Source organism: Alosa sapidissima, chromosome 7 (genome assembly GCF_018492685.1).
Source record: "Alosa sapidissima isolate fAloSap1 chromosome 7, fAloSap1.pri, whole genome shotgun sequence".
Classification (NCBI taxonomy): Eukaryota; Metazoa; Chordata; class Actinopteri; order Clupeiformes; family Clupeidae; genus Alosa; species Alosa sapidissima.
Window position 1 is genome coordinate 37,766,978 of NC_055963.1, and position 24,133 is coordinate 37,791,110.

Below are 24,133 nucleotides of genomic sequence, written 5' to 3' on the forward strand. Positions count from 1 at the left end.
TTTTAGATAGATAGATAGATAGATAGATAGATAGATACTTTATTGATCCCCAAGGGGAAATTCAAGAAATAGATGATGGTAGGCCTAGGCCTAATAAAATAAGTAGCCTAAAAGGCAACATTCGAAATGAGGAGAAATAAGGCAAGATAAGAGTAGCCTAATTGGGGAGAAAAAACTGAGTAGCCTTGGCTATTTTTAAGATCTTAACGTGAACTTAAAATAAAATTTGAGCTGAGACAAGGATGGATATTCCACAGCTGGTTCCTTGAACCCATTAATCAGCAAGTTTAATTTATTTATTTTTAGTTTTTTTTATGTTGACCCGAAATCCTGGAAACCCAGGAATATCACGTTGTTGGGCAGTGAGTGCATGTAGGCTTAACTAGATTGTGGTGGATCAATCATATTGCCTTTTTAAATCGTAAAATATTCTGTGGTCTCAGTTCACTGTTGAATGGGCCTAGCCTACCCTATGCTTGCTCAAAATATATGCTTTGTCTAGTAGAGGTGCTTCAAATTGGCGCTTAAAATCGCCTGTCTCAGAATATAGGCTATAGGCTAGAAGAAGTCCAGGGCAATTCCGCGCAAAACTGTCACATCCATATTTAGTTGGCGTTACGGACGTGACAGTTTTGCGTGGTATTGCCCCCGTATCGTTATATAAAGCTCTGTTCGTCTCGCTGTCTAGCTTTCTCCTCTTTGAGCAATCGATGATTTGAAAATAACTTAGGCTACTTATCGTTAACTTAGATATCCATCTGATTGTTTCTCGTCCCGTCTCCTCTCCTCGCTCGTTTCAGGCAGTCTCTTCTCCATAGTAGGCTACTTTACTCACTGACTCGACTTTATCAGAATTCACAGATTTCACTGGCTGAGTAGCAGCAAGCGAAATGATGGTTCCTGAAGCTCCTGAAGTAAATGCTGTTATCCTAACCAACGAAACATTTAGCGCAGCTTTGAAATCTTACGTGAAAATCTAAATTAGGCTATTATGGTCTGGGTCCGGATAGGATCACGTCACGGTCCGGACTCGGACCGCGGTCCGCCATTTGGTGATGGCTGAGATAGTTAATCAAAGATAAGTCATTGAAATGACCATCTATAGGCTACATGCTATAGCTTCCTTTTCCATTCTCAGCTACCCATCTGGGAAAGTATGATTTTTTCCCCTTCATATTTTTTTGCATTAATATCACTAGGAAGCATGCCAGTAGACATATATATTCCTATCTGTTTAGGCAGGATTGTCTGTAATCTGGCAATATATGAACCATGATGGTGGGATACTCTGGCTAAACATTTTACAAACATGTATGCAGGCTACTGACATAAAAAGTTTAGTACATTTTGGCCCAAAAGTTGGAGACCATGTAGAAATGTGTTGCTAAACCGGATTAGTCGGGAACCGATTATTGTACAGAGGCATGCTTTATATCCTTATAAACGGTAGGACCTGTTGTTTATTGTGATATATGGTTTGCCGGTAACATTTTATGGTAAGGGTACATGAATTATCATGAATTCATGCATAAATGAATTCATGATTGTATTACTTCACTCCTTTATATAAATCATCAGGAATTTACATGAGTTCATAGTCTGTCATTAATGACCTCATGCATAAACAACACATCAACTACAACTCAACTCAAGGCAGCTGCTTGCCTCCCATCTGCACCTGGACAACTGTCGTCGGTTTGGCTGAGTGGAGTGAAACCATCCGTTCGTGAGTACACTTACACTGACACACACACACACACACACTCAGTCTCCGCCATGAGCGACCGGCGAGTCGGACGGGCATTGTAGCGGTGGCTACCCTGCCTTCCAGCTCATAGAGCTGACTTCAGTGCACCAATGAGCTCCAACGGCCAGCGCTTGGGTTGGGTTATTATAGTGGATGAAATCCACTATCTTGAAATTTCCTGGCTTCTTCTTCTTCTTCTTATGATGTCATAATGGCCTAAAGCCAGCTGCGCTCGTTAAGCTCCCAGAGTAGTTCCCGGGCTAATCAGAACACTGGCACAGGTGTCACCTGTGAATCCAACTGTCTCAACTACTAATGCATACAATCTGGCGCTCCCTAAAACTACACATCCTGTAATTAAAGGGCCGTTTATACGAGAACGATTGCGAAGGAAGACGACAAAATATTTTATCATAAGTGCCTTTCGTTTACATGGCGACCCCGCCATCGGGGCTTGAAGACGCAAAAATCTGAAGACTCCTTCCAGAGTGTAGAGTTTTGAAGACGACCCGGGTTGCGTCTCCGTCTAAACGGCTAAACCAAAGATCCTTGATTACCTCTCTGGCTAAACTGTCAAATTAGAATGTCTGCGCGTGACGTACCGGGGTTCTATCATACCACCACGCAGCGGTCTGGAATGCATATCCAATCGATTATCACATAGTCTTGCGTCTTCATATAAACAAAGATTTCCCCCTGAGAATGCTCGTCTAAACGCGAATAAAAAAATGAAGACGAGATGCCACTTCTGCGTCTTCTCTTTTCATCGTCACCGTATAAATGTAGCTTAAGTTGTGTGCATGCGCAGTAGCTTTCGCCTAGTGTCATGAAGAAAGTTTACGCTCTTGGTGTCTCCTGAATGAAACTTACGTTTTTCTACCACACCCAATGTAAGTTACAATTAATTTGTGTTTTTTATTCGAATGGAGTGTGTGAAGTCTGTTTAAAACGACTCGGCTAGTTATCTTCTACTCAAGCAAGCAAGCAAGCTGGCGTTAACGTTAACTGTTTAGCAACGTTTGTATGAGTGGTAGGTTGTGGCGTAAAATGACTTGATTGTAGGCTTAGCTGTTAGTTTGTTGTTCAGTTGAACATATTTAGCAAACAGCTGTCCCCCCCCCCCCCCCCCCCTTCTATTTCTGTTAGGTGCCTCTTCACTCTGCTACTGGAGGATCAGGCTGACTGCAACTGCTATGGATGCTGTGGATGGCAGGAAAACACAGTACACGTGAATTTCTAGATGAAGAGTAATATATATATATATATAATAAATATATATAATAATAATAACAAGTTGTCAATGGTTATTTATGCAAGCTTGTGTAGCCTAAACAAGACATATCTAGGCCTAGCCAAATTTATCCTGGCTGTAGATAAAGCAGGATATGAATTTTCCAATATTTTGCCAGATTAGGCTAACAGTGGTTTACTGAGGTTTAATATCAATTGAAATACCATTGAAATCACGTTGATCTTTAGTTTGGTTGTAATTTCAACATTGTTTTAGTTTTTTTTTATTTTAGTGGAAATACCATTGAAATCCCGTTGATCTGTAGTTAGAATTTCAACGTTGCTTCAATATTAATGAAGGGTGCAAAACTGATGTAGAATAAATGTTGCAGTGCGACGTTGATTCAATGATTTTAACGTTGACAAAGTAATGTTGATTTTAACATAGGTTCAATGACTAATTGTTATCTGGGTGCAGAATGAGCAGTCATCAACACCAACTGAAAGCCCCGTTTTGCAGGTAGTCTTGCATTGCATACCATTAGGCTTTCTCTGAACTACAAGACCAGCTTTCGTGCTTGTGTCACAACTTCAGAACGGCTTGACGTACATGCTTCAAATTTGGTGTGAACATTTGTTTGGACTCAATGATGAAGTCAAATGTCAAGGTCAAACCCACCTTGAGTGTGATATCTCAAGAATGCCTGGCACACAAGGTTTTTTGGTACAAGGGTTTGTATGAACTCAAAGATTAAGTGATTCAATGTTTTTTTTCAGGAATCTCAATAAAGTATCTATCTATCTATCTATATTGGGAACAGTTTAGCTTAAGCTAACAGTGTATTTAACCGTTAGCTGCTATCTGTTAACTTTAACATTAAGGTTCACCCTGCTCCCCTCAGAGTGAATTGTTCACTCATAACGTAACATTAGTCTACTTGTCAGGGTGTTGATTCCCTGTTGCTTCTCATTGAAGGTATTTTATAAATGTCATTCCTTTGATTATTACTAGTGAATAAATATTCTTTATTGTTATATTTCATTATACTTCGGGTGTATTGGCAATTCATTCCTGTATGCATCCACCACTAGTGTGATTACTATTTACACATACATTCTATAATTCTTATTCTGTAGGAATACACTAGCCTAAGGTAAGTGTAGTATGTTTACAGTGGAGGCACTGCGCTATTGAATTTATTGTCTTTAATTATTAGCCTATTGGTATTCAGGAATCTCAGCCAGCTCACCATTCGAGTTTGCGCCATTGTTTTATACTGATTGAAACTAGTGCCTGAGCACACTCGTTAATAAAGGGTTACACATGTATTAATGGACAATAGGCTGTTTTTTCTCTGTTAATATTGACAAGCTGGAGTGCCAGCCAACTACTTTACAGTTAACCTAACGTGCAAAGGTTGCAACGTTCGTCATTGACCGGCTGATGAACAGCTAGAGCCATATAGCCCTGCATTTGGCATGTTTAAATTGTGGAATTTTAACATTGCTTCACCTTCGACTTTAACTTCCCTCCAACATCTATACGTGCTTCGGCTGGAACAGCAACTGTAAACACAGCGACTTCATCTGCATGCGTGAACTGACACATGTGCACTCAAATCAGACAGGAGACCCATGAGAAGTGAGAACCTAACGTTGGGAAGGGACAACAGGGGGGACAACGGGTGTTAGTGAAGCATGGTTCTGTGTTCCTGAAGGACAGGCAGGCTGCAATTTGATGGTAGCCTACACAAAAAAAATTAACTCACCATTTATTTTAAAAATATCATCGCGCTATATCATTGGTATGAAAGAATATATTTATTTATTAATTTATCTGAGGTGGGGGAACTGCGTTCTACCCCGTTCCCCCCACTTTAACCCCTGAGTTTATCTGATTTGGGGGAGCTCCTGTCTTGCCAGGATCAAATCATGCCTATCATAGCGCGTCGGTGCAGCAAAAGTTGAACTTCTCAACGCAAGCGACGGGAGCAACGCGACGCAATGGACCCAAAATTCAGATGGCAACGGATGACGTAAGCCCATGTAAAGTGGATGGGATGCTTCTCCAGCACTGCACCGCACACAACTGTGTGTGGGAGCCGTAAGGGGTCTTGTTTGATAATATTGTTTGAACATGTCATGCAAGTAGTTTGGCCCCATCCCCTTCAATGACTTAAAAACTAACAGAAGTGCTTTAAAATCAATTCTATATCTAATTGGGAGCCAGTGTAAGGACTTTAAGATTGGGTTGATATGATCTGTTCTTTTTGTTTTAATAAGGACCCTGGCTGCACTATTCTGTACCATTTGTAGTGGTTTTAAAGTCTTTTGGGGGAGTCTTGTTAAGAGCAAATTGCAATAATCAATCCTACTAGAAATAAAAGTGTGAATGATTTTTTCAAGATCCTCCTTCAACATAAATCCTTTAAGTTTATTTATGTTTTTAAGATGAAAGTATGCTGATTTTGTGACTGCCTTAATGTGACTGTTAAAATTTAGATCATTATCTATAAGGACCCCGAGGTTTCTTACCACATCCTTCGCAGTTAAGCCCTTCATTTCAAGCAAGGCAGAATCTTGCATCTTTCCTCCTTCCTTCCAAAAACTACAGCCTTGGTTTTATTTTTGTTGAACTGGAGAAAGTTCTGCGATATCCATGTATCTATCTCTTCAATGCACTGACAGAGAGTTTCAATGGGGGTATAGTCATTTGGCATCAGAGGTAGATCAATTTGTGTGTCGTCAGCGTAGCTATGGTAGGAGATTGATTTGTTCTTTATGAGTTGACCAAGTGGGAGCATGTAAAGGTTGAAAAGCAGTGGACCTAGAATTGAGCCCTGGGGAACTCCACAGGTCAAATATGTTGGTGTTGAGGAACAGTTTCCAATTTTAACAGAGAAAGTCCTGTCCATAAGATAGGATTTTTAGCCAGCTGATTACAACACCTGTGAAGCCAACCTAGTGTTTCAGTCGATGAAGCAATATGTTGTGGTCCACAGTGTCGAAGGCTGCATGAGGTCCAGTAATACTAGGATGGATGCCTTGCCTGCATCTGTATTTAGCTGGATGTCACTTATGACTTTGGCAAAGCTGTTTTTGTGCTATGATTAGCCCGGAAACCTGACTGAAAGTTGTCCAGGCAGTTGTTAAGTGTCAAATTAAATAGGCTATTTAATTGTATCGCTTTATTACAATTAATCAACTCAACTTTTTATGAGATAGAGAGACCCCCTTAAAGACAAAAAGATAATTCGAGCACTGCCCCTTAAAATAATAAAAAGACATGGCCCTCCCCTATTTTCCTCCGGTGGTCCATTCCATAAATACCGAATGGTTCCTTACTTCTGTTCTGGGCGCGCTTGACATCTTGCAGCGCTGCAGAGATCTGGCTGAATCTTACAGTACAAAACATGCATCACATTCAGCCAGATTTGCACAATGCTGGAAGAATATCTTGATTTATCTGTAGTATCCATATGAACATTACCACAGAAGTGTAAGGCTATTTTTGTCAGTGGTTTAAAAATAGTGATTTATTTTTGACGTGTGTGTATGCCCACTGCAACACAGTAAAAACCATTTCATTGCTAATGCAAACAACGATCTAACTCAAAATTCCTCAGATTAACATAATTTTGCTCCCAAACGAAGTTTGAACCTATTATCAACCACAAATAAACCCAAGGTTGTTTTAACACCAGAACTTCCCTTTAATAAAGTGTTTGTACAGGCAGTAGTAAGTTAACAGCTTCGTAAAATCAGTAGGCTAACTCAATGTTACAGCCCACAGAACAGAAACCAATCTATAGCATTTAATAGTCTTTATTTAAGGTAACACTCCATTTAGAAGAATTTGACTTCTTGTATAGGTTCTCATTTGTTTTCCTATCTCCTCTTTACGCTATCTTTACGCGTTGTCATTAGTAATCACTGTATCTTCCTTATCACATCTGTAAATATGACCGCTGCTACCCAAACGTGCTACATTGTTGGCCCGTTGAATGGCTATGCCAACAATGGTTCATTAAAACAACATAATTTATCTTTTTCAGTTATCATACTTATTTTAATAAATAAGAGGATTTAAGCAGCTGGAGGTGTCCGGGCCTGTCTGTCCTCTTCTCTAGCTTCACCAGGCTGACATTGGCACATCATATAAGATCACGTAAACCATCAAGTTAGCCACAAGCCCATGCCGCTTATTGACTGCTTATTCCGCTCATGATATGTTTTGGTAAATGTAGCAGACATTAAACGGTTAAAACAAAGTTGTTAACATGATTAAAAATTTGATTTTCACCAGAGGTGTACAAACATGTATCTAGGAAACTTCTTAGTGATCAAAATTATTCGTCTTTCCTTGACTTTAAACATGAAATATGGCCTTAGAGCATGTCTGGTATACAAATTATTTACTGTTTAATTTATTTAATCACAAAACTGTGAAAACGGATGGTAAAAATTTGAAGACAAAGTAAAATGTTGATATTTCCCTAAATAATATCAATTAAAGCAAAAATATCAATTTAACATCAAAATCCAGCATAATTACACAAGGAATTGGACTACTACAGCTACATGATTTTCCGTTTTAAAGCCCAAATCACTTTTACAAAAGTATAATGTAAGGCTTCAATCACATACTTTGAACAATACCTACCAGACCAACTACTTCTAGTATGGCGTTGGGTAAAACTGCACAGTCAGCCAGACGGGCACTGCTATTCCAGCAAAGTTTTGCAGAGGGAAGTTCAGCAGGACAGAGCGGGTGCCATGCCAGTTTAGAATTATTATAAACTCTTATTTCACTGGAGAACAAGACATCCAGAAGTCCTGCAGGATAGTAAATATATTGGAAATGTCACTAGCACATGTGAGTCATTGACATTAAATGATTCTAATTCAAATTTTGTTGGAATATATTTCAGGAGCTCAGAGACAGAACTAATGTTTCCAAGTAATTAGCAGTGCATTAAATTGCAAAAAATGTGATGTAAAATATCATGTATAGTTAAAGGTGTTACTAGGGTAGACATGGTGGTTGCTATGCTAATTAATGCTGTTGCTAAGATGCTATTCATGTTGGTTGCTATACAGGTTGCAAGGGAGTACTTGAACTTCACATGAAGGTTGATAGACAGTTAAATGTATGTTTATAGAGCATCACAGTCCCACCCACAGGAGTTTCCGGAAGTAAGAATTCAATGCAATTTCTCCATTGACAATTCGGGTATACGCCATAAAAACCTAACTGCACATGGTAGACTCAAAACCAGCTACGGCTGTACTAAGCGATTGTATATGGTCATATAAAGGGCGAAAATTCAAGGGGCACTAACCTTGTTTTGAAATAAATGTCTTTTAATTGCGATGTCTTGGATAAGTACTTCATTACCCACAATCCTGAACAATCCCACAATCCCACAGTGATGCCTCTGATTGGTGGAAAGTCCGTTATGATCATAGTTTGAAACTTTATCAGCGAAAATTATTGACAAAGATGGCGGAGTCTTTTATTGCCTATAGCGAAAATTTTAATGTGAATAAAAACTTTCTAGACGAACATTGGTACTTGTATCAACAATGATTGTGGTTTATATATCACACGAACTCAGTCAGGGCCAATACACTATCAAATAGAACACTGTAAATGCTAGTTTAAACACTTAACTTTTCAGGTAGCCGATAGGCTAATCATTAGCCTTTCAGACATTATAATGTCATTATAATGCTGCTAACATTAATGTTTTAGTGACCTTGTTGTTTCTATGAACATGAATTGTTGTTTATAGGAAACATCAACTTAGTCGAGGCATAAAAAGCCCTGTATCTCAATAAGTACTTCAACTTTTGAACTAGCTAGCTAGCTGATAGCACATGCAAGCTGGATGCTACCACCGGCTAGCAGCTAGACACTGCAGTAAAATGGTTAGCAAACCGTCCATGCCCCCGTGAATATTTCACTGTTTCAAGGACGAAATCAAGAGTGTCCAAAGGGGTGAAAACCATTTTAAATCGGGTCACATTATTGACTGTTGTGTGTCCGAGGGTTAGCTTGTGGGTTTTGTAAGGGCCAGCATGAGGGACAAGACCTACAAAGTTGTGTGGTGAGTTTTGCAGGGAGGTTGGTAATGCTAGTTAACATTAGCTAGGCCTAGCTACTAGCTAATAATTAGCTAGTAGCTAGGCTACTGTAGCCTTCATACTGTAGGAGTCATATCATCATTAACCTAGAAATACTTCTTCATACATTTAATGAACATTTTGTGTAATAATTCACAGCAAACTGAATATGGTGGTCCAAGAGTAGACCATGCACCGGTCAATGTATCAGGATGGCAGTCAGATACGAAGCACTGCACAATGTTGCTAACGTTAACCGCTTTCACACACACGATATAAAATACACGATGGTAAATATAACATTCAATACCAAAACACGATTATTTGCACGATTACTCCTGAAATAACTGCTATTAACTGCACATTCACTATATAAAAATCACTGTTTGGAGGAAAGGGTTTCGCGTGCTGTCGCCGGTTGGAAATGATTTTGCGCTGGTTCGTGCATTGCTTATATATTATTCAGTGAGGCGTGGTGGTTTATGGGATGAGTAGTTCCTTCGCTCGGAAATGAAAATATGTACACAGTCTTGCACCTTTGACTTTTTTTGGACTTTCTCTACATTTTTTCACTCGAATTGATATGTTGTATGCTTATGAGTTACTCCGTAGCTGATTAGCCTAAGACATGCTCTAAAACTCTTTAGATACGGATTTTTCCAAAACAGAAACAATGGGAGAAATGAATGGGAAATTTACTTCCGGAAACTAAGCTCTCTCGGAGGAGGGGCGGGACTGTGATGCTCTATAGGCAGATAGTTTAATGGACTTTGATAAAGAGATAGTTGAATGGATGTTGATAGACAGATAGTTTAATGAATGGATGACTGATTTGAAGTAGGTATAGATAAAGTTGGATGGAAGGTGCCTTGTATCAATATTACTAGTGTATCTGAGATGGTTGCTAGGGTGATGGTAGTGTAGACATGGTGTTAAATGTTAAATTAAAGTGTAAATTTTGATCCCAGGGTGTTTTTCTGCATTAACACACATCAAATAAGCAATGGAGACAGTATTTTTCGTTGATCAACCACTACAGAGCTTGGCCCGGTATATGCTATAGCCCCAAATCGCAAACAGTGGATTAGCTTGGGGCAGTGAGTCAAACGCTTCCCAAACCAGTAACATTGTTCAAAACGGCACCAAACCTTGTCAGTAGCTTGCTCAGGGTCCCTCAGGTACACATAAAACAAAGCACCAACAACGTAGTTAGCGAACCAGGAGTTTTTTACAGAAGACTGTTAAGAACACTTATCACCCGGAGAGAAGAAATACTCTTTTCTGATTGGCTGGTGGGGTGGCTATTAATTCTGAATAACAGGACACTGTTCCATATCAATGCTTATGAATGGTAACTATAACAACCATAGTAGGACGACGGTTGCAGCGCTCTAGAATCTTTGGTTGCAGGCTTCGCAACAATGGAATCAACTGTAAACAAGCTAAGTGGCCATGCTAAAGTTGTACAACAAGCTGAACTAGTGAGCTTCTTTTTAAACGGAACCGCGTGTTTCCTTTGCTTTACAGTGGCAACCGGCTGATAAGCGGGTTAACGGCCTTCGAGGTCCAGTTATACGGAATTAATGGACTCGGGCGGAGGCAACGCAATCCCCTCGCCCTCGTCCATTAATTCCGTATAACAGGACACCTCGGCGGCCGTTATCCCTTACTTACCAACTGTCCACCTACCAACTCCTCTCTAAGGAAAGTCCATAAGTCATTACCTACCGGCAATAGATGTCATGATCCGTGTGAGATCTCAGTCTTCTGTGAGATTAACAGTCTGCTCTAATAAACTCTGGGCTCGCTAACTATGTCTCTACACATGAACTCGAGCATTAGGGTCATTCCACATCAATTCAACCAGGGCCCATGCACTTAGGTCTCAAAAAATTCTGAAAAAATTACCAGGTGTACCTATGTTACCCAGGAGACACACTGTAAAATTACTTTTATGTAAGATCAATACTTTCCAAGGTACAGCCAGTTTTACAGGGGGAGGGGGGTGTCGATTTTGTTCAGCCTCTTTTTTTGTCAAAGTTCACAAGCCCACAGCGCAAGAACTAAACCATGTAGGAGGCTCAAATTTTGCATGCTGGTACATAAATAGGAATAGTATGTAGCAAAATCATCACTTTTGGTCTGGATGATCCTGTATGGTCATAGCTGTCCCTCAAAGTTGATCAATTGACCAATTTGACTTGTCTTATGCAAATCTTTCTTTTTTATTTTCCACCATGAACATGGGCAAAATGCCCCGGTGAGATCATTATGTTTTATATAGAGTTACATTACATTACATTACATTTAGCAGACACTTCTTGACCAAAGTGAATATGTCAGCTATATTACAAGGGATCACATTGTCCCCGGAGCAACTCAAGGGCACAACGGTGGAAGCCGGGAATTGAACCGACTACTGCACGCTAGCTCCTTAACCACTACACTACCACCTGTGGTTGTATAGAGTAACCTGTGGTAACTCTATACAAAACATATTGATCTCAATGGTGCATTTTGCCCATGTTCAGGGTGGAAAGTAATAAAGAAAGACAAGCCAAATTGGTGTTTTTAAAAAGAAGGGATCATGGAAAATAAAGAAATATAAAAAATATTTGTATATTCCCACAAGGTGTTTGGGTGCTCTGAAAATGAAAACCACAACAATTTTTCAGACTTGTGAGGTCTGCTGTTCAGACCCTGAAGGAATTTATTTTCTGTTCATTGCTTTTTGTGAGTGTTTCTACTTATATCAGTAATGAAAATAAATCAAGAGCCTATGTTGAGTACAAATATGTCCTCTGAAGGCCTAAACAGAGCCCAGCCAAAAACTCCAATAAAAGTTTGATCAACTTTGAGGGACAGCTATGACCATGCATGATCATCCAGACCAAACGTGACGATTTTGCTACATACTATTCCTATTTATGTACCAGCATGCCAAATTTAAGCCTCCTACATGGTTTAGATCAGTGGTCTCCAACACGGTGCCCGCGGGATGGCTATGAGGCGCCCCCAGCGCACCTTCTAAAAATAGCCAACAGGTCGCCTGCAGATCACGCTCTAAAAACACGCGCCATTGTGAAGTTTTTAATAGATATTTAAGTCTAGACCAGAACCATTTTAAGAATGTATGTAGCCATAGATCTGTTGGTGATACCTTATAAATTGTAGTTGCGTTACATTTTAGCCTTTGGCTCCAAATCCGTTTCCCTTTCAATCTTTAAACAACAACGGAAGCGGAGCGCATACACGCTGCTCACATGCATAGACAGTAAAGGGGGAAAAAATTTGCTTGTTTGGTGTAGCCAATGGAAACATATCTTTGCAAAAGTTCTGTGGCCATTCCATGTTCGTCAAATACGGTTCTTGCATGATTGTTTAAGGACTGAAAAACAATTGCTTTAGCTCACAGGCCTTTTCTCCTCCGTAGGCTACTGCCGTATAATAGCGCTGAAAATTTTGTGTGTGGCATGCATGACTGAGCAGGACTGTGCATGACCTTTTTTGTCAGATCATGGAGAGATTTCAGGTGTGCAATAACTTTAAAAGGAGTTTTCATATGTTAGGGTGGTATGGGCGATTACTATTGAAATGTTAAAACCGAATTGTCCACTGAAATCAGGACTTAACCCTCTAGGCGCCACTGTCGAGTTTACTCGACAAGATGCGGTACTGAATAAAACGGCCGATTTAGTCAAATAGGGTGTCATATTTCGCTCGACCTCCACTCCACTAGATGGCAGACAAGTCATACGTCATCCCCGAGTCCGAAAAAGGTCATGGTTTAAACAAAACTTTTGAGCTACAGCGCATTGAATCAGTGCGTGCAATACCGGAGCCAGTGTGCGTGTGAGCCACTTTGTCAGAGCGATATTGTCAACGTCAGCGAGTATTTGCATTAGATTATCGTCTAATGGCATCAAAAAAGTTTACCTGAAATGAAGTGTTGGGTCTTCTATTCGCGGACCCTGATTCTGAAGGGGAATATCTGCCTTCAGGAAATGACGGTGATTCGTTTAGTGAGGCTTCAGATGCGTCCCTGCCTTGCAATGATGCAGCTGGACAAAGTGAGAGTTTACTCCATAGTTTAGCTTACACCAAGCACAAACATTGAATCGTTTGCCCAATGTCACTGGTGGGAATAATGTTTCACGGGTTCGGAGTGTTCATCGGGAAGTTAGCAGGGTATTAGTGGTGTGGCGGACGAAGCTGGAGGTAGCCTAATGTCCATAGCGCTAGCTTCTGTCTTGTGCCTCTCCACAATCGCGGCGACAGTAACGTGGTGGAGCCTTTGTCTAATGCCACTGGGTATGTTAGACGAGGTCGAAGTGCTCATAGGACAGTTAGGGGGGAACGTAGTGGCAGTGTGGGGAGTTGCAATGAGAATGACAGTAGGCCTAGTCCGAGCTGCGCAAATTCTCTCCACTCGGCACGCGCGAGGCAGATCTGGCCATGCTGCTCGCATGGTGGAGGTGGTGACACGCTCTCTCCCTCTCCCACACACACACACATTAGGTCATGCATAGTCTATCACAAGATGATGGGAATGCCGGCCCTGAATGGATAGGGATAGGGAGTCATTATCTCTACAGCAAAAGGCCTGCTACATAAAAAAAAAAAATGTCAGCCATTTATTAGTAATGATTTACACTGTTGATTTGCTATCTATTTCCCTGATCATTTAGGACATACACTATGTGTTCCTTTTTGTGTGCTCATGTCCTTGTGATGTGTGTGTCTTTGTCAGCTAAGAAAAAAAACATCAACAAAAACAACAAAAAGAAAAAAAATACTAACATTGTCTCTTGTCTTGTCTCGTCATCTCACTCCTGATCTGTGCCTTGCCGTGGCAAATGAGCTTTTGAACTAAACAGGTCTTGTCTACTTGTGTTTGTGTGTCATCTGAATAATATATATGTGCCCCATACATGGAATCAGAGTGCCTACTGTATGTAGTAAATGGAAAATCTCTACAGCAAAAGGCCAGTCTACCGCTACATGCATTTGGTTTGTTTCTGCCATTTATTAGTAATGATTTACACAGTTTGTTCACTACTTACTATTTACCTGAGAATTCAGTATTGTGCAATATAGCATACAGAAGGTGAGGGACATTTTGGGGGGAAAGTAGTGGTGCATTTTATCATTCAAACATGCGACTTTTCATGAAAATTATATAATCCAAGATGGCCGCCACCATATGACGTCATAATATGCAAATTAGATATAAACATTTAATCTCTACATAAACTTTGGGTCATCCTTAATATTTCTCTAATTTACAGAAAGTCTCTATCTCTTATCACTTTTATGATATAGCCTTTTGAAATGAAGATGTCAAAATTGATCGTTTCGGAAAAAAACCTCTGGCGCCTAAAGGGTTAAACAACCCCTGAATTCATAATGGTGGGTGGGTATAAATTGGGTACAAATTGTAACCCAAATTATTAATTGCACAAAAATATAGTTTTTTTGTTAGAAAAAAATTGGTTTAGATTCCCCATGCAAACTTTGAAATGAACAAACTGAACAAAAATGTTGGTAGTGTTGCATAGGCTATTGATATTAAAGTTGAAAATACAGTTGCTTAATATATAAAGACTTATAGGCCTACACAATATTGATAATTTAAAAGTAGGACTACCCTCTTAGTATAGGGTATGGGGTATGTTTGTTTCAAATGAGTAGCCCTCCATATGATTTCGGGTCTTCAGGTAGCCCTCATTCCCAAAAAGGTTGGAGACCCCTGGTTTAGATCTTGCGCTATGGGCTTGTGAACTTTGACAAAAAAAGAGGCCAAACAAAATCGACACCCCCCTCCCCCTGTAAAACTGGCTGTATCTTGGAAAGTATTGATCTTACGTTAAAGTAATTTTACAGTGTGTCTCCTGGGTAACATAGGTCCATTGATGTGGAGTGACCCATTAAGAACACACAGAGTACACAAACAATGTTCAAAACCTTTCTTTTTAGTAAACTTTGTGTACACAAACAATGTTCTCAATGCTCGAGTTCATGTATAGAGACCCTGGTAAGTCATCATCTGTCATGGATTTTCCTTTTCCCCCTCGGTGCCATCCAATCTCTTCTGTTTGTTCTCTTGTCTTCCAAACACACACACAAACGCACACTACCCATAATGGACCACACACAGCTTGGCCATGATGATGTCACATCTCACTCTCTCTCTTGCATTTGCAAGTTACAGTTGCATGCAAATTGTAGTTGTAATTGCAATCCTGCACTCCATCCATCATGCAATATAGTCAAGTCAACATTAACTCATTGGCTGCCAAAGACGTCTATAGATGTCAATTCAAATACAACCGTTGACTGCCAAAGACGTCTATAGATGTCAAGTACGTTTTTCAGCGGGGCGGGCTGGGGAACGATCTGGCGGAGCTTGTCACTAAAAATCAGGCTTGTAAACAGAGAATTTAGTGAACTAAGCAAGGTGGCAGCAGTGTCACTTTGGATGGGAAATGAGAAAAGACTGTAGACAGCAGAAGAAGAAGCTGCTGAAGCCGCTATGGCGAGTCCCTTTACACACTCCTGAACAGTAAGTGGCGGTATACACACAATGCTGTAATCCGCCAATAAACAAGAAGAAGAATGGCTGAAGCCAAAGTGTATTGCATACAGCTAATCAAGCTAGAATGCTATGATCGAAGCAAAGAGAATATAGCGACGGTTAGGCGTAAGAAAAAGTTCATGAACTGTAGGCTACTAACACCTATGGCTAACACTTGAACAGAGTCGCACACACACGCACACACACAACGCGAGTAGTGTCGTGATTGTTGCAAACAACCGAGACCAGAAAGAGGCGCAATGTAAAGCCAAAAAACAATCAGAGAGAGTAGATAGATAGATATCAGATCTGCTGCCAGTGTCGACTGCTTCAAGTCTCTCCTCCAAACCCATCAGTTTAGGATAGCTTTTAACCTATAATCTACATGGACCTTCTTTTATTGTCTTTTTAAATTGCTCTCTACTCACTTTTAATTGTACTGGCATATGTCTGCTTCTATCCACACGTGCGACTGCCTGTATACTTTTTGTGTGCCTCCCAATTTTTATTTTTTATTTTATTCTACTCGTCTCCCTTTTTTACCCTACAGTGTTCAGTGCTTTGAGTACATGATAAAGTGCTCTACAAATAAAATGTATTATTATTATTATTATTATTATTAATAATAAATATAGATAGATAGATAGATAGATACTTTATTGATCCCCAAGGGGAAATTCAAAGTCTCAGTAGCCAACAGACATCACACACAACATGCACTTACAGCAGAAAAAGTAATATAAGTATATAAATATAAAAAAACTCCACTGCACAATAGAGACAGTAGAATATAAGAAAATACTAAAATACTAAATACTAAATGTACTAAATAAACTAAATCAAATATGCATATAGTAAATAAATTAGAGACAAAGAGGCCAAGCGGAGGGAGTAGCACAAAATACAAGAAACGAAAAAGTTAATTCTTCACAAAAAGCTTGTTTTCTCCATTTTTGGTCAAAAACAGGTGTTTTTGGTGAAACCAAGCTATGTTCTACTGCCAACTACTAAAGAACAGAAAAAGGTAGAAACAGTTTTTTCCTGATGAAAGAAGAGAGTCTACTCTTTCTGTTAGTAGTTTCGGTCCTTACATAGTCATAGAACTCACTGTTCTGTCGGTCTTGGAAAATCAGTCAAAATGCTATAAAACGCTTGGCAGTATGGGGTTCTCTGCACTGAAAATGGGTGGCAACCAATGAGTTAAACAATCCAAACAAACTAGTAAAATTACCAACAAAAAATTAGCAGAAGTAAGTAGTGCAACAAAATTCATATGAATGCTGATGTTTTAACAGTAAACTCACCATCTTGAGTCTGATTCTCAAAGGGACATGTGACATTCCTCTTTGCATCAAGGTGATCATAATATACCTGCATAATAAGACCATAACCAGTACAAATTACTAAAGTATTAATTGTATATGTATTGCTTTTATAAATGGAGTCTTGGTCAATTTAACTTGAAAGTTTAACAATAATTTACAAAAAAAACTCTTTAATGACAAAGTAATTTTAATTCATTAAAAATATATAATGTAGAATAAGTGGCTCAAAGTGACTGACATAATTAAACAGCGGTCCAGCCAATTCAGAATCAGAATCAGAATCAAGTTTATTGGCAAATAGGTTTTCACATACAAGGAATTTGCTTTGGTCTCAAGGTGCATGACATTACGGAAGCGTATTGCGGCCACACTAAAATAAATAAAAAGGCTCAGTATCATGTAATTACGTGTAATTACGTGAATTACGTTTCTTGTTATAACAATATCTTTTTCAAGTTTTAACAAGATATTTATTACGTTATTACATGAAAATATCATGTTATTTCTTTGTATTTTTGGATTTTCCTGGTTACCGATCTCTGGACTGTCTTTGGATTTGATTCTGCCTGACGTTTTGTGGACTTTCTGACCTGGAGGATTACACAGACTTTCACTGGAACATTTTGTGTTACCTTTTCGTGAGTAGCGAGGCTACCTTTACTTTGTGAGTAGACTGTTGCTGATTTCACAAACTCTGGTCTACAAGACAACTGACTGTGTGTGTTGGGCCTGTTATTAAAGATACATGCAATTCCTGTCTCTGTGTCTGCATCTGGGTTCATAATAGTCTTGCTCGTGACAAACTCACCCATTAGAAGTTAACTGTGAAAGAACGCAATGCCTTGCAACGAGTGGTGCTTTCAACTGAGCGCATCTCTACAACTCCTCTCCCCTATACTGTATATGTATGTATATATCTATACATATTCATGTTATTTCATTATTTAATTTAGTCACTACTGACTAGTATTATTAATATGTTATCCATTTTATTTATACTCTTTCCCATTTTGCACAGTCAGAGTAAACCAGGTTTACATTTCACTACAAGTTGTACACTTGTAGTTGTATGTGACAAGTAAATCTCTGAATATGAATTTCTCTTAAATTTACAAAATCTTAGCAAACAAAAAGCTCTACAAATTAGATTTATCTACAGAGATGTCTCTCTACAGAGTTTGTTTACTTAACTTACCCACAACTAGCACATTAAAGTGAAGAGCTACATTGTACTCCAGCACAAGTATTAAAAAAACACAATAAAGTGTAGCTTGTGACACCTAAGTCAGTTAGATGAGCTCAAGATTTAACAGAGAACCATTTGAGGGTACTAGTCGAGTAGATTCAACGCAGATCCAAAAATCTGGCTAGTGTGGCCTGGCTAGACTGAAATAAGCATAAGGGCGGCATATGGAACCATACAGGCAGTAGGCCTATCTTAAGGTAGGGGCAATAATTAATTAAAGCGTAGTGTGACATTGAACAATACCCTTCTGACTTACATGTGTTATGATGTAAAATGAAAAATGAGAGCCCAAGGGGGGTGGGGGGGGGGGGGGTGGTAAGGATAACAGCTGCTGGGATTGGAGAAGTTTTAGGAGATAGTCTAAGCCTACTATTGAAGAGTTAAGAGTAATTTTGTATTACTTTGTAGAAATCTTCTTCCACTTTGACATTAATGAGAGTTTTTGTAAATTATTGTAAAAAAGGGCAAATTTACCAAAATGTCATTTCTAAAAGCAATGAAAGGGGAAAATATTCAAGGGGATTGAATATTTTTAGGCACTGTATTTTGTTTTCTCAGAATACAATTGCTTCCCTTCAAGGTTGGATTTTTCCTTGTTGTTTTGGTTGAGACTATGGTAAATCGGCAAAAGATGATTTTAGGTTCTTATTACTTAAATTTACCAGGGGTGCGAATAGATAAGGAGAGCACTACAATGATCACACTGCAAAAATTGCTTATCTAATAAAAATCTAACCAAGTCTAATCTTATATCAAGATCAAAAAATCTAGTTGGTATTGTTTTCAGTATAAAGAGACTTACTTAGCGCTTTTTTGTAAAATCATTCAACTTAATTTTAGAAGAGTTTGATTACTTTTAAGACGTCTCATCCTGAAAACAAGCAAATTTGTCTGCCAGTTGATTAATCAAATGTGTCCTAAAAACAAACAAATTTTTCTGCCAGTGCGTTCAATACATTTGCCTTGATAAGACTACTTAAAGTAAGTCAAAGTGTTGTTAAATTAAGTCAAAATTATCTTTTGAGAGAACACTAGGTATGCGTCTTCATACTAAAAACAATGGCAAATACATTTTTTGATTTTTATTATAAGATTATATAAGAACACTTGGTTAGATTTTATTTTTTGCAACGTAAAGAAGTCAGTTTTTGCTGGAAATAGATGGTGTTTGTTGTGGGGCAATTCCACGGAAAATGGACTTTTTGTCACATCCATAACGCCAGTGAAATGCCTTGGCATTTGTATGATAACATTCATTTTTTGTGCATTTTTTCTCATGTACATTCTTCAGATTCACATCATACCATACCATCACATTTTATTGGCGTTATGGATGTTACAAAAAACGTAATTTTCCATGGAATTGCCCTGTGCTACTGCTATTAACAGTGATGCAAACAGTAATACTACAAAATTAAATGCCTTACCTGTATGCACAAACATGGCAGAAGATATGGAAAACTGATATTAGTAGAGCGGGAATGAGTAGTATCCATCTGAAAAAAATATATGAAAAGAAATTAATGCATATATAATTATGTAAATTATGTAAATCAGATTTCTCAGCCTCTGCAGGTCTCTGCATTTATCCCATCCGTGAATTAGTGAACACACAGAGCACACAGTGAACACACAGTGAGGTGAAGCACACACTAACCCAGAGCAGTGAGCTGCCTTGCTACAGCGGCACTCGGGGAGCAATGAGGGGTCAGGTGCCTTGCTCAAGGGCACTTCAGCTGTTCCTACTGGTCGGGGATCGAACGGGCAACCCTCCGGTTACAAGCCTGAAGCCCTAACCAGTAGACCACGACTGCCCCTAATTAAAATACAGGTAAAGATCAACCTACCAAAAAAGACCTCACCTGATGTTCAACTGGAGGAGCAAGTGACGCACATGTTGTAGCAGACCTGTTGCGGTAGCATAGCCTGATGTTCACCACAGGGCCACCTTCTGTCATTATTAAGAAGCTATGGGTCACAATATCCAATGAGTAGTTGAAGTGTGGCACTACAGCAATAAAGAAAAACTCTTAGTATCTGCATAAAAAGATATTAATTAAAATACCATATGTAGCTAAACAGACAATGCAAAGTTACTATGGTGTCGCTAGGGCAGACAAGGTGGTTGCTATGCTAAATAAAGTGGTTGCTATGCTGGTTGCTAGGGTAGTCATGTTGGTTGCTATAACTGTTGCTAGGGTGATGTTATGGTAGTGTTTGCTAGGTTGTTGCCTGGTATTTGAGATGGTTGTAAGGATGTTGCTAAGGTAATCATAGTGGTTACTATGCTATATAAAGTGTTTGCTATTTATGTTGCTAGGGTAGTCGTGTTGGTTGTTATGGTGGTTTTTATACTATATAAAGTGGTTGCTATGCTGGTTGCTAGGGTAATTATGTTGGTTACTATAGCTGTTGCTAGGGTGACGTTATGGTAGTGGTTGCTAGGTTGTTGCCAGGGTACTTGAGATGGCTGTTAGGGTGTTGCTAGGGTAATCATAGTGGTTACTATGGTATATATAGTGGTTGCTATGTAGGTTGCAAGGGTAGTCATGGAGGTTGCGAGGTAGTAATTGAAGTTGACATGGATGCTGATGGATGTTGATAGGTAGTTTAATCAAGACTTTGAACCGGTTCACAGCACAAAAACGAAAACCAGAAACTTTTGATGTTTTGCTAGGAACAGATACGAAACCAGAAACTTTACATTTGTTCTGGAACAGATACTGCATGAAAAGTGGGATTTTCGTCCCCGTAAATGCCTGGAAATCTCCCTAATTTTCGGCAGTTAACGACAATTTACAGCCTGCGAACGTCGCATTTGTCTGTGCCACATATTGTCGGAAACGAACTATGACGTATGTGGAGAGCTCACAGAGTGCTAATGACTTTAATTAGCCAATGAATAGAATCAAAAACGCGCCTAGCTTGAATTTCCTTACTCAGTATGGGATGAAACCACTACTTTTAAACAAGAAAAATCATATGATTGGTTGGCAGATTTGTCACTATTGGTCACCCTGGGTCATTATAAATGTAAACCCCATATATATACTCATATTCCTATGCTATTATGTTGTATATTCATGTCATTGTTATCCTATGTAGATTACTACACTATTATTACCATCAAGGACATGAATGAATTTATTGAGGTAAGGAAAATTTGCCAGGAACATGTTTATTCAAAGAAAGAGCTTTATTAGCACAGACACACATGGCTACAAAGTGAGATCACCCCTCACAACAAATTAGAAGCTCACAAGAAGCCCAAAATCCTGCAGCACCGTGAAGTGGCTGTTTACCACCTCGGAGCAGTAGGTAACTGGCGGTATTCTGTCAGAATTCGGTCCATTTTGCAGATGTCTGTGGTGCGTTGCCTTGTAGTCTACTTCGGAGTCTGTCTCGCTTCCAGCAGCTGTAAAAACAATCAATAAAGACAATCAGTAATGCGTGATGCACTGTGTGGGCTATGGAAACAACACATCTAATGCACATGAAAAATAGTCACCAAAAATGGATCTTACTCTCTTTCTTCTTGATCGACTCCGAGCTGAACTCTTCACAGCTTCCGCATGCGATATGCAACGTCTGGTTGTTTACCTGAAGCTCCTGCGTAGCCTACTGTCTCGTAATAGGTCTTACAGGCAGCTGGAAAACAATTAAATGAGAGTGGTATGAATAAAAAAGTAACAGTAAAATTGAACAAGGAATGAGAAAACAGTAAAAGTTACTTACACGCAATGACTTCATGACTTGCAGACATAGCTCTGAGTAAATAGGAGGTCACGGCCTCGTTATGAGGCGAGGTTAGTCTGTGAAAACAAAATGTACGGTTAAGATCGGTCTCTATTAACATATTTATTTCCTTATAGCTTACAGAAGAATGAAAGCATATTCTTTAAATCTTACCCTTACTCCAGTTTGTAGCGCCTACAATTTGTTTCCGAGTGAACACTGGTCGGTAGGCTACGGCCGAAGGATACCGCGGCTCTGATTTCCCGACGGCTGATGTCCCTCCTCCTGGCCCGATCTGATGAAGTAACCACTCGTCTGGCACTAGATGATCCAACGCTCACCATTCCTCCAAGCAAAGGGAAGTGCTCGTTTCAAGGTCCCCTCTTCTAGAAGGAATGACCGAGCGCCAACGATCGCGGATGTGTTGTTTTTGAACCACATTCTTACATCCAAGTAAAGTGAAGTAGCCTAACCAAACTGTAGGCTAGCCTTTCTGTTTGAATTTGCCGGCGAGCCGCACACTGACTGTTTGTTTACCCTATCAGCTGTTCTACTGGCAGAAGCGACGGGTGGGTCTTCAACTGCTCACTAGAGGAATTGTCTCCCCTGCTGGCGTGGGGGCGTAATGGTTGGACTTAGCTCATTATTGGAGCTTGTAGGGAACAGACATGTCATAGCCAGCATCATTTCTGCCTGTTGAGCGCCTTGCTGGGAGTTATGTGGTTAACACATCCACTGTGCATTTAAGCAAGACCAAAGAAAAGGTCACAGTCATGCAACTATGCACAGAAGACTGTGATGTTTGCATGGAATGCACCTTTTACCTTTGTGGCAAAGCCTGATTAAAACTACCATATTTTCAAGTCACACTTTTTTTCATAGTTTGGCTGGTCCTGTGACTTATAGTCAGGTGCGACTTATACATAAAAATATTAGTGCTGTCAGTTAAACGCGTTATTAACGGCGTTAACGTAAACCTATTTTAACGGCGTCAATTTTTTTATTGCGAGATTAACGTTATTTTTGGTGTAACAAACTTTGTCGTTTTTTCACACGCTGTTGCAACAACTAGTAACGTTAGAACAACTACAACACCACACCAGATCTAGCTAGACCGGATGGAATGGAACGTTGTATGTGCTGCACGTACACGCCCCCTTTTAGGGGAAAGATGACTGATATAATGGAAATCTATGCTGCATCAAAGTGGGGAGCGAAAAGAGCTTATAGTAAACTTACTAAATCTAGAAACAAACGTGAATAAAAGGCACAAAATAAGGTTGGTGTAAGAGTTATCTGTGTGTTTATGGGATTAATGTGATGTTCCTATGTTTTGCTCTTTCCAGTTTACTAACAGGAGTGTCACGAATGTATCGATAGGCACAGTCAAACTGCCCGTGGCTGACTAGCCTATAATTAAGTTCAGCAAGCTTAACTTTACATGTCATAACATCAACTAAACATAAGTCACACATTTATTCTATCACTTGTAATATGAACGTAGCCTATTTCCTACAACTAGGTGAGATACTTGGCTATGTTATACTGAAGTTCCACAGTTAGCTAGCCAACAAGCTAACCATTTTGCATGGAATATTATGGTAAGTGTAGCTACATGCTAAATGTGTACAATACATGCATGGGGTATTGCAAACGAATTAGGTTGGTAATGTACCAACTGAGTCCTTATGAGTGACGTTTCGACATGAGCAAGTTACATAAACATAATTCTTCATAACTGCCGTATTAGTAAAATGATTGAATGTCCTGTGAATTTATAACTAGATGTAACGTCAACGTGTGATTACTAGCTATCTTTCCCATTGGATCAATTATATGTTAACATGTTTTCCGCTAAAATGGGGCGTGATGCAGATTAAATGTATCTTTATGATGATGCGCCGTTAGTAGGCTACGTAAAGGCATGTTGCACACACTTGGTTGGGCTTACGAGCCGGCCAAAGAGTAGTAGCCTAGGCTGACGCATTAGTTGTGTGCCGCCAAAGATTTTATCACCGTCACTTGTTCTGTTATCAACATTCCTCTTTGGCTGCTACTATTTGTGATGCACTCTGCTTTCGACATTCATTTACATTAGATTCCATTCTTTTCAATACAACTCCGTACACCAGCATCACACTTTGCCGCCG

General features: G+C 39.4%; 1 protein-coding gene and 1 long non-coding RNA gene across 4 annotated transcripts in view; both read right to left on the reverse strand.

Moving 5' to 3' along the window:
• The window catches only part of LOC121713542 (interleukin-17 receptor E), a 98,301-nt gene that overhangs the window by 45,210 nt on the left and 28,958 nt on the right, over nucleotides 1-24,133 (reverse strand). For both annotated transcript variants that reach the window (XR_006032847.1, XM_042098225.1), the window contains exons 3-6: nucleotides 20,111-20,256; nucleotides 19,676-19,744; nucleotides 16,982-17,048; nucleotides 7,641-7,813 (exon numbers count right to left, since the gene is read on the reverse strand). Coding sequence is in view for 1 of the 2 variants with exons in the window: in XM_042098225.1 (XP_041954159.1) it covers nucleotides 7,641-7,813; nucleotides 16,982-17,048; nucleotides 19,676-19,744; nucleotides 20,111-20,256 (455 nt within the window). In the remaining variant the exon portion in view is untranslated. The remainder of the gene's footprint in view (nucleotides 1-7,640; nucleotides 7,814-16,981; nucleotides 17,049-19,675; nucleotides 19,745-20,110; nucleotides 20,257-24,133) is intronic.
• On the reverse strand, nucleotides 20,533-22,870 carry LOC121713577. Of its 2 annotated transcripts, XR_006032872.1 has the most exons (4): nucleotides 22,158-22,870; nucleotides 21,984-22,060; nucleotides 21,757-21,896; nucleotides 20,533-21,663 (listed from the first exon to the last, which is right to left on the reverse strand). It is a non-coding gene; the product is annotated as an uncharacterized LOC121713577 (long non-coding RNA). The 2 variants fall into 2 exon arrangements; XR_006032871.1 differs by having other exon boundaries at nucleotides 21,984-22,870.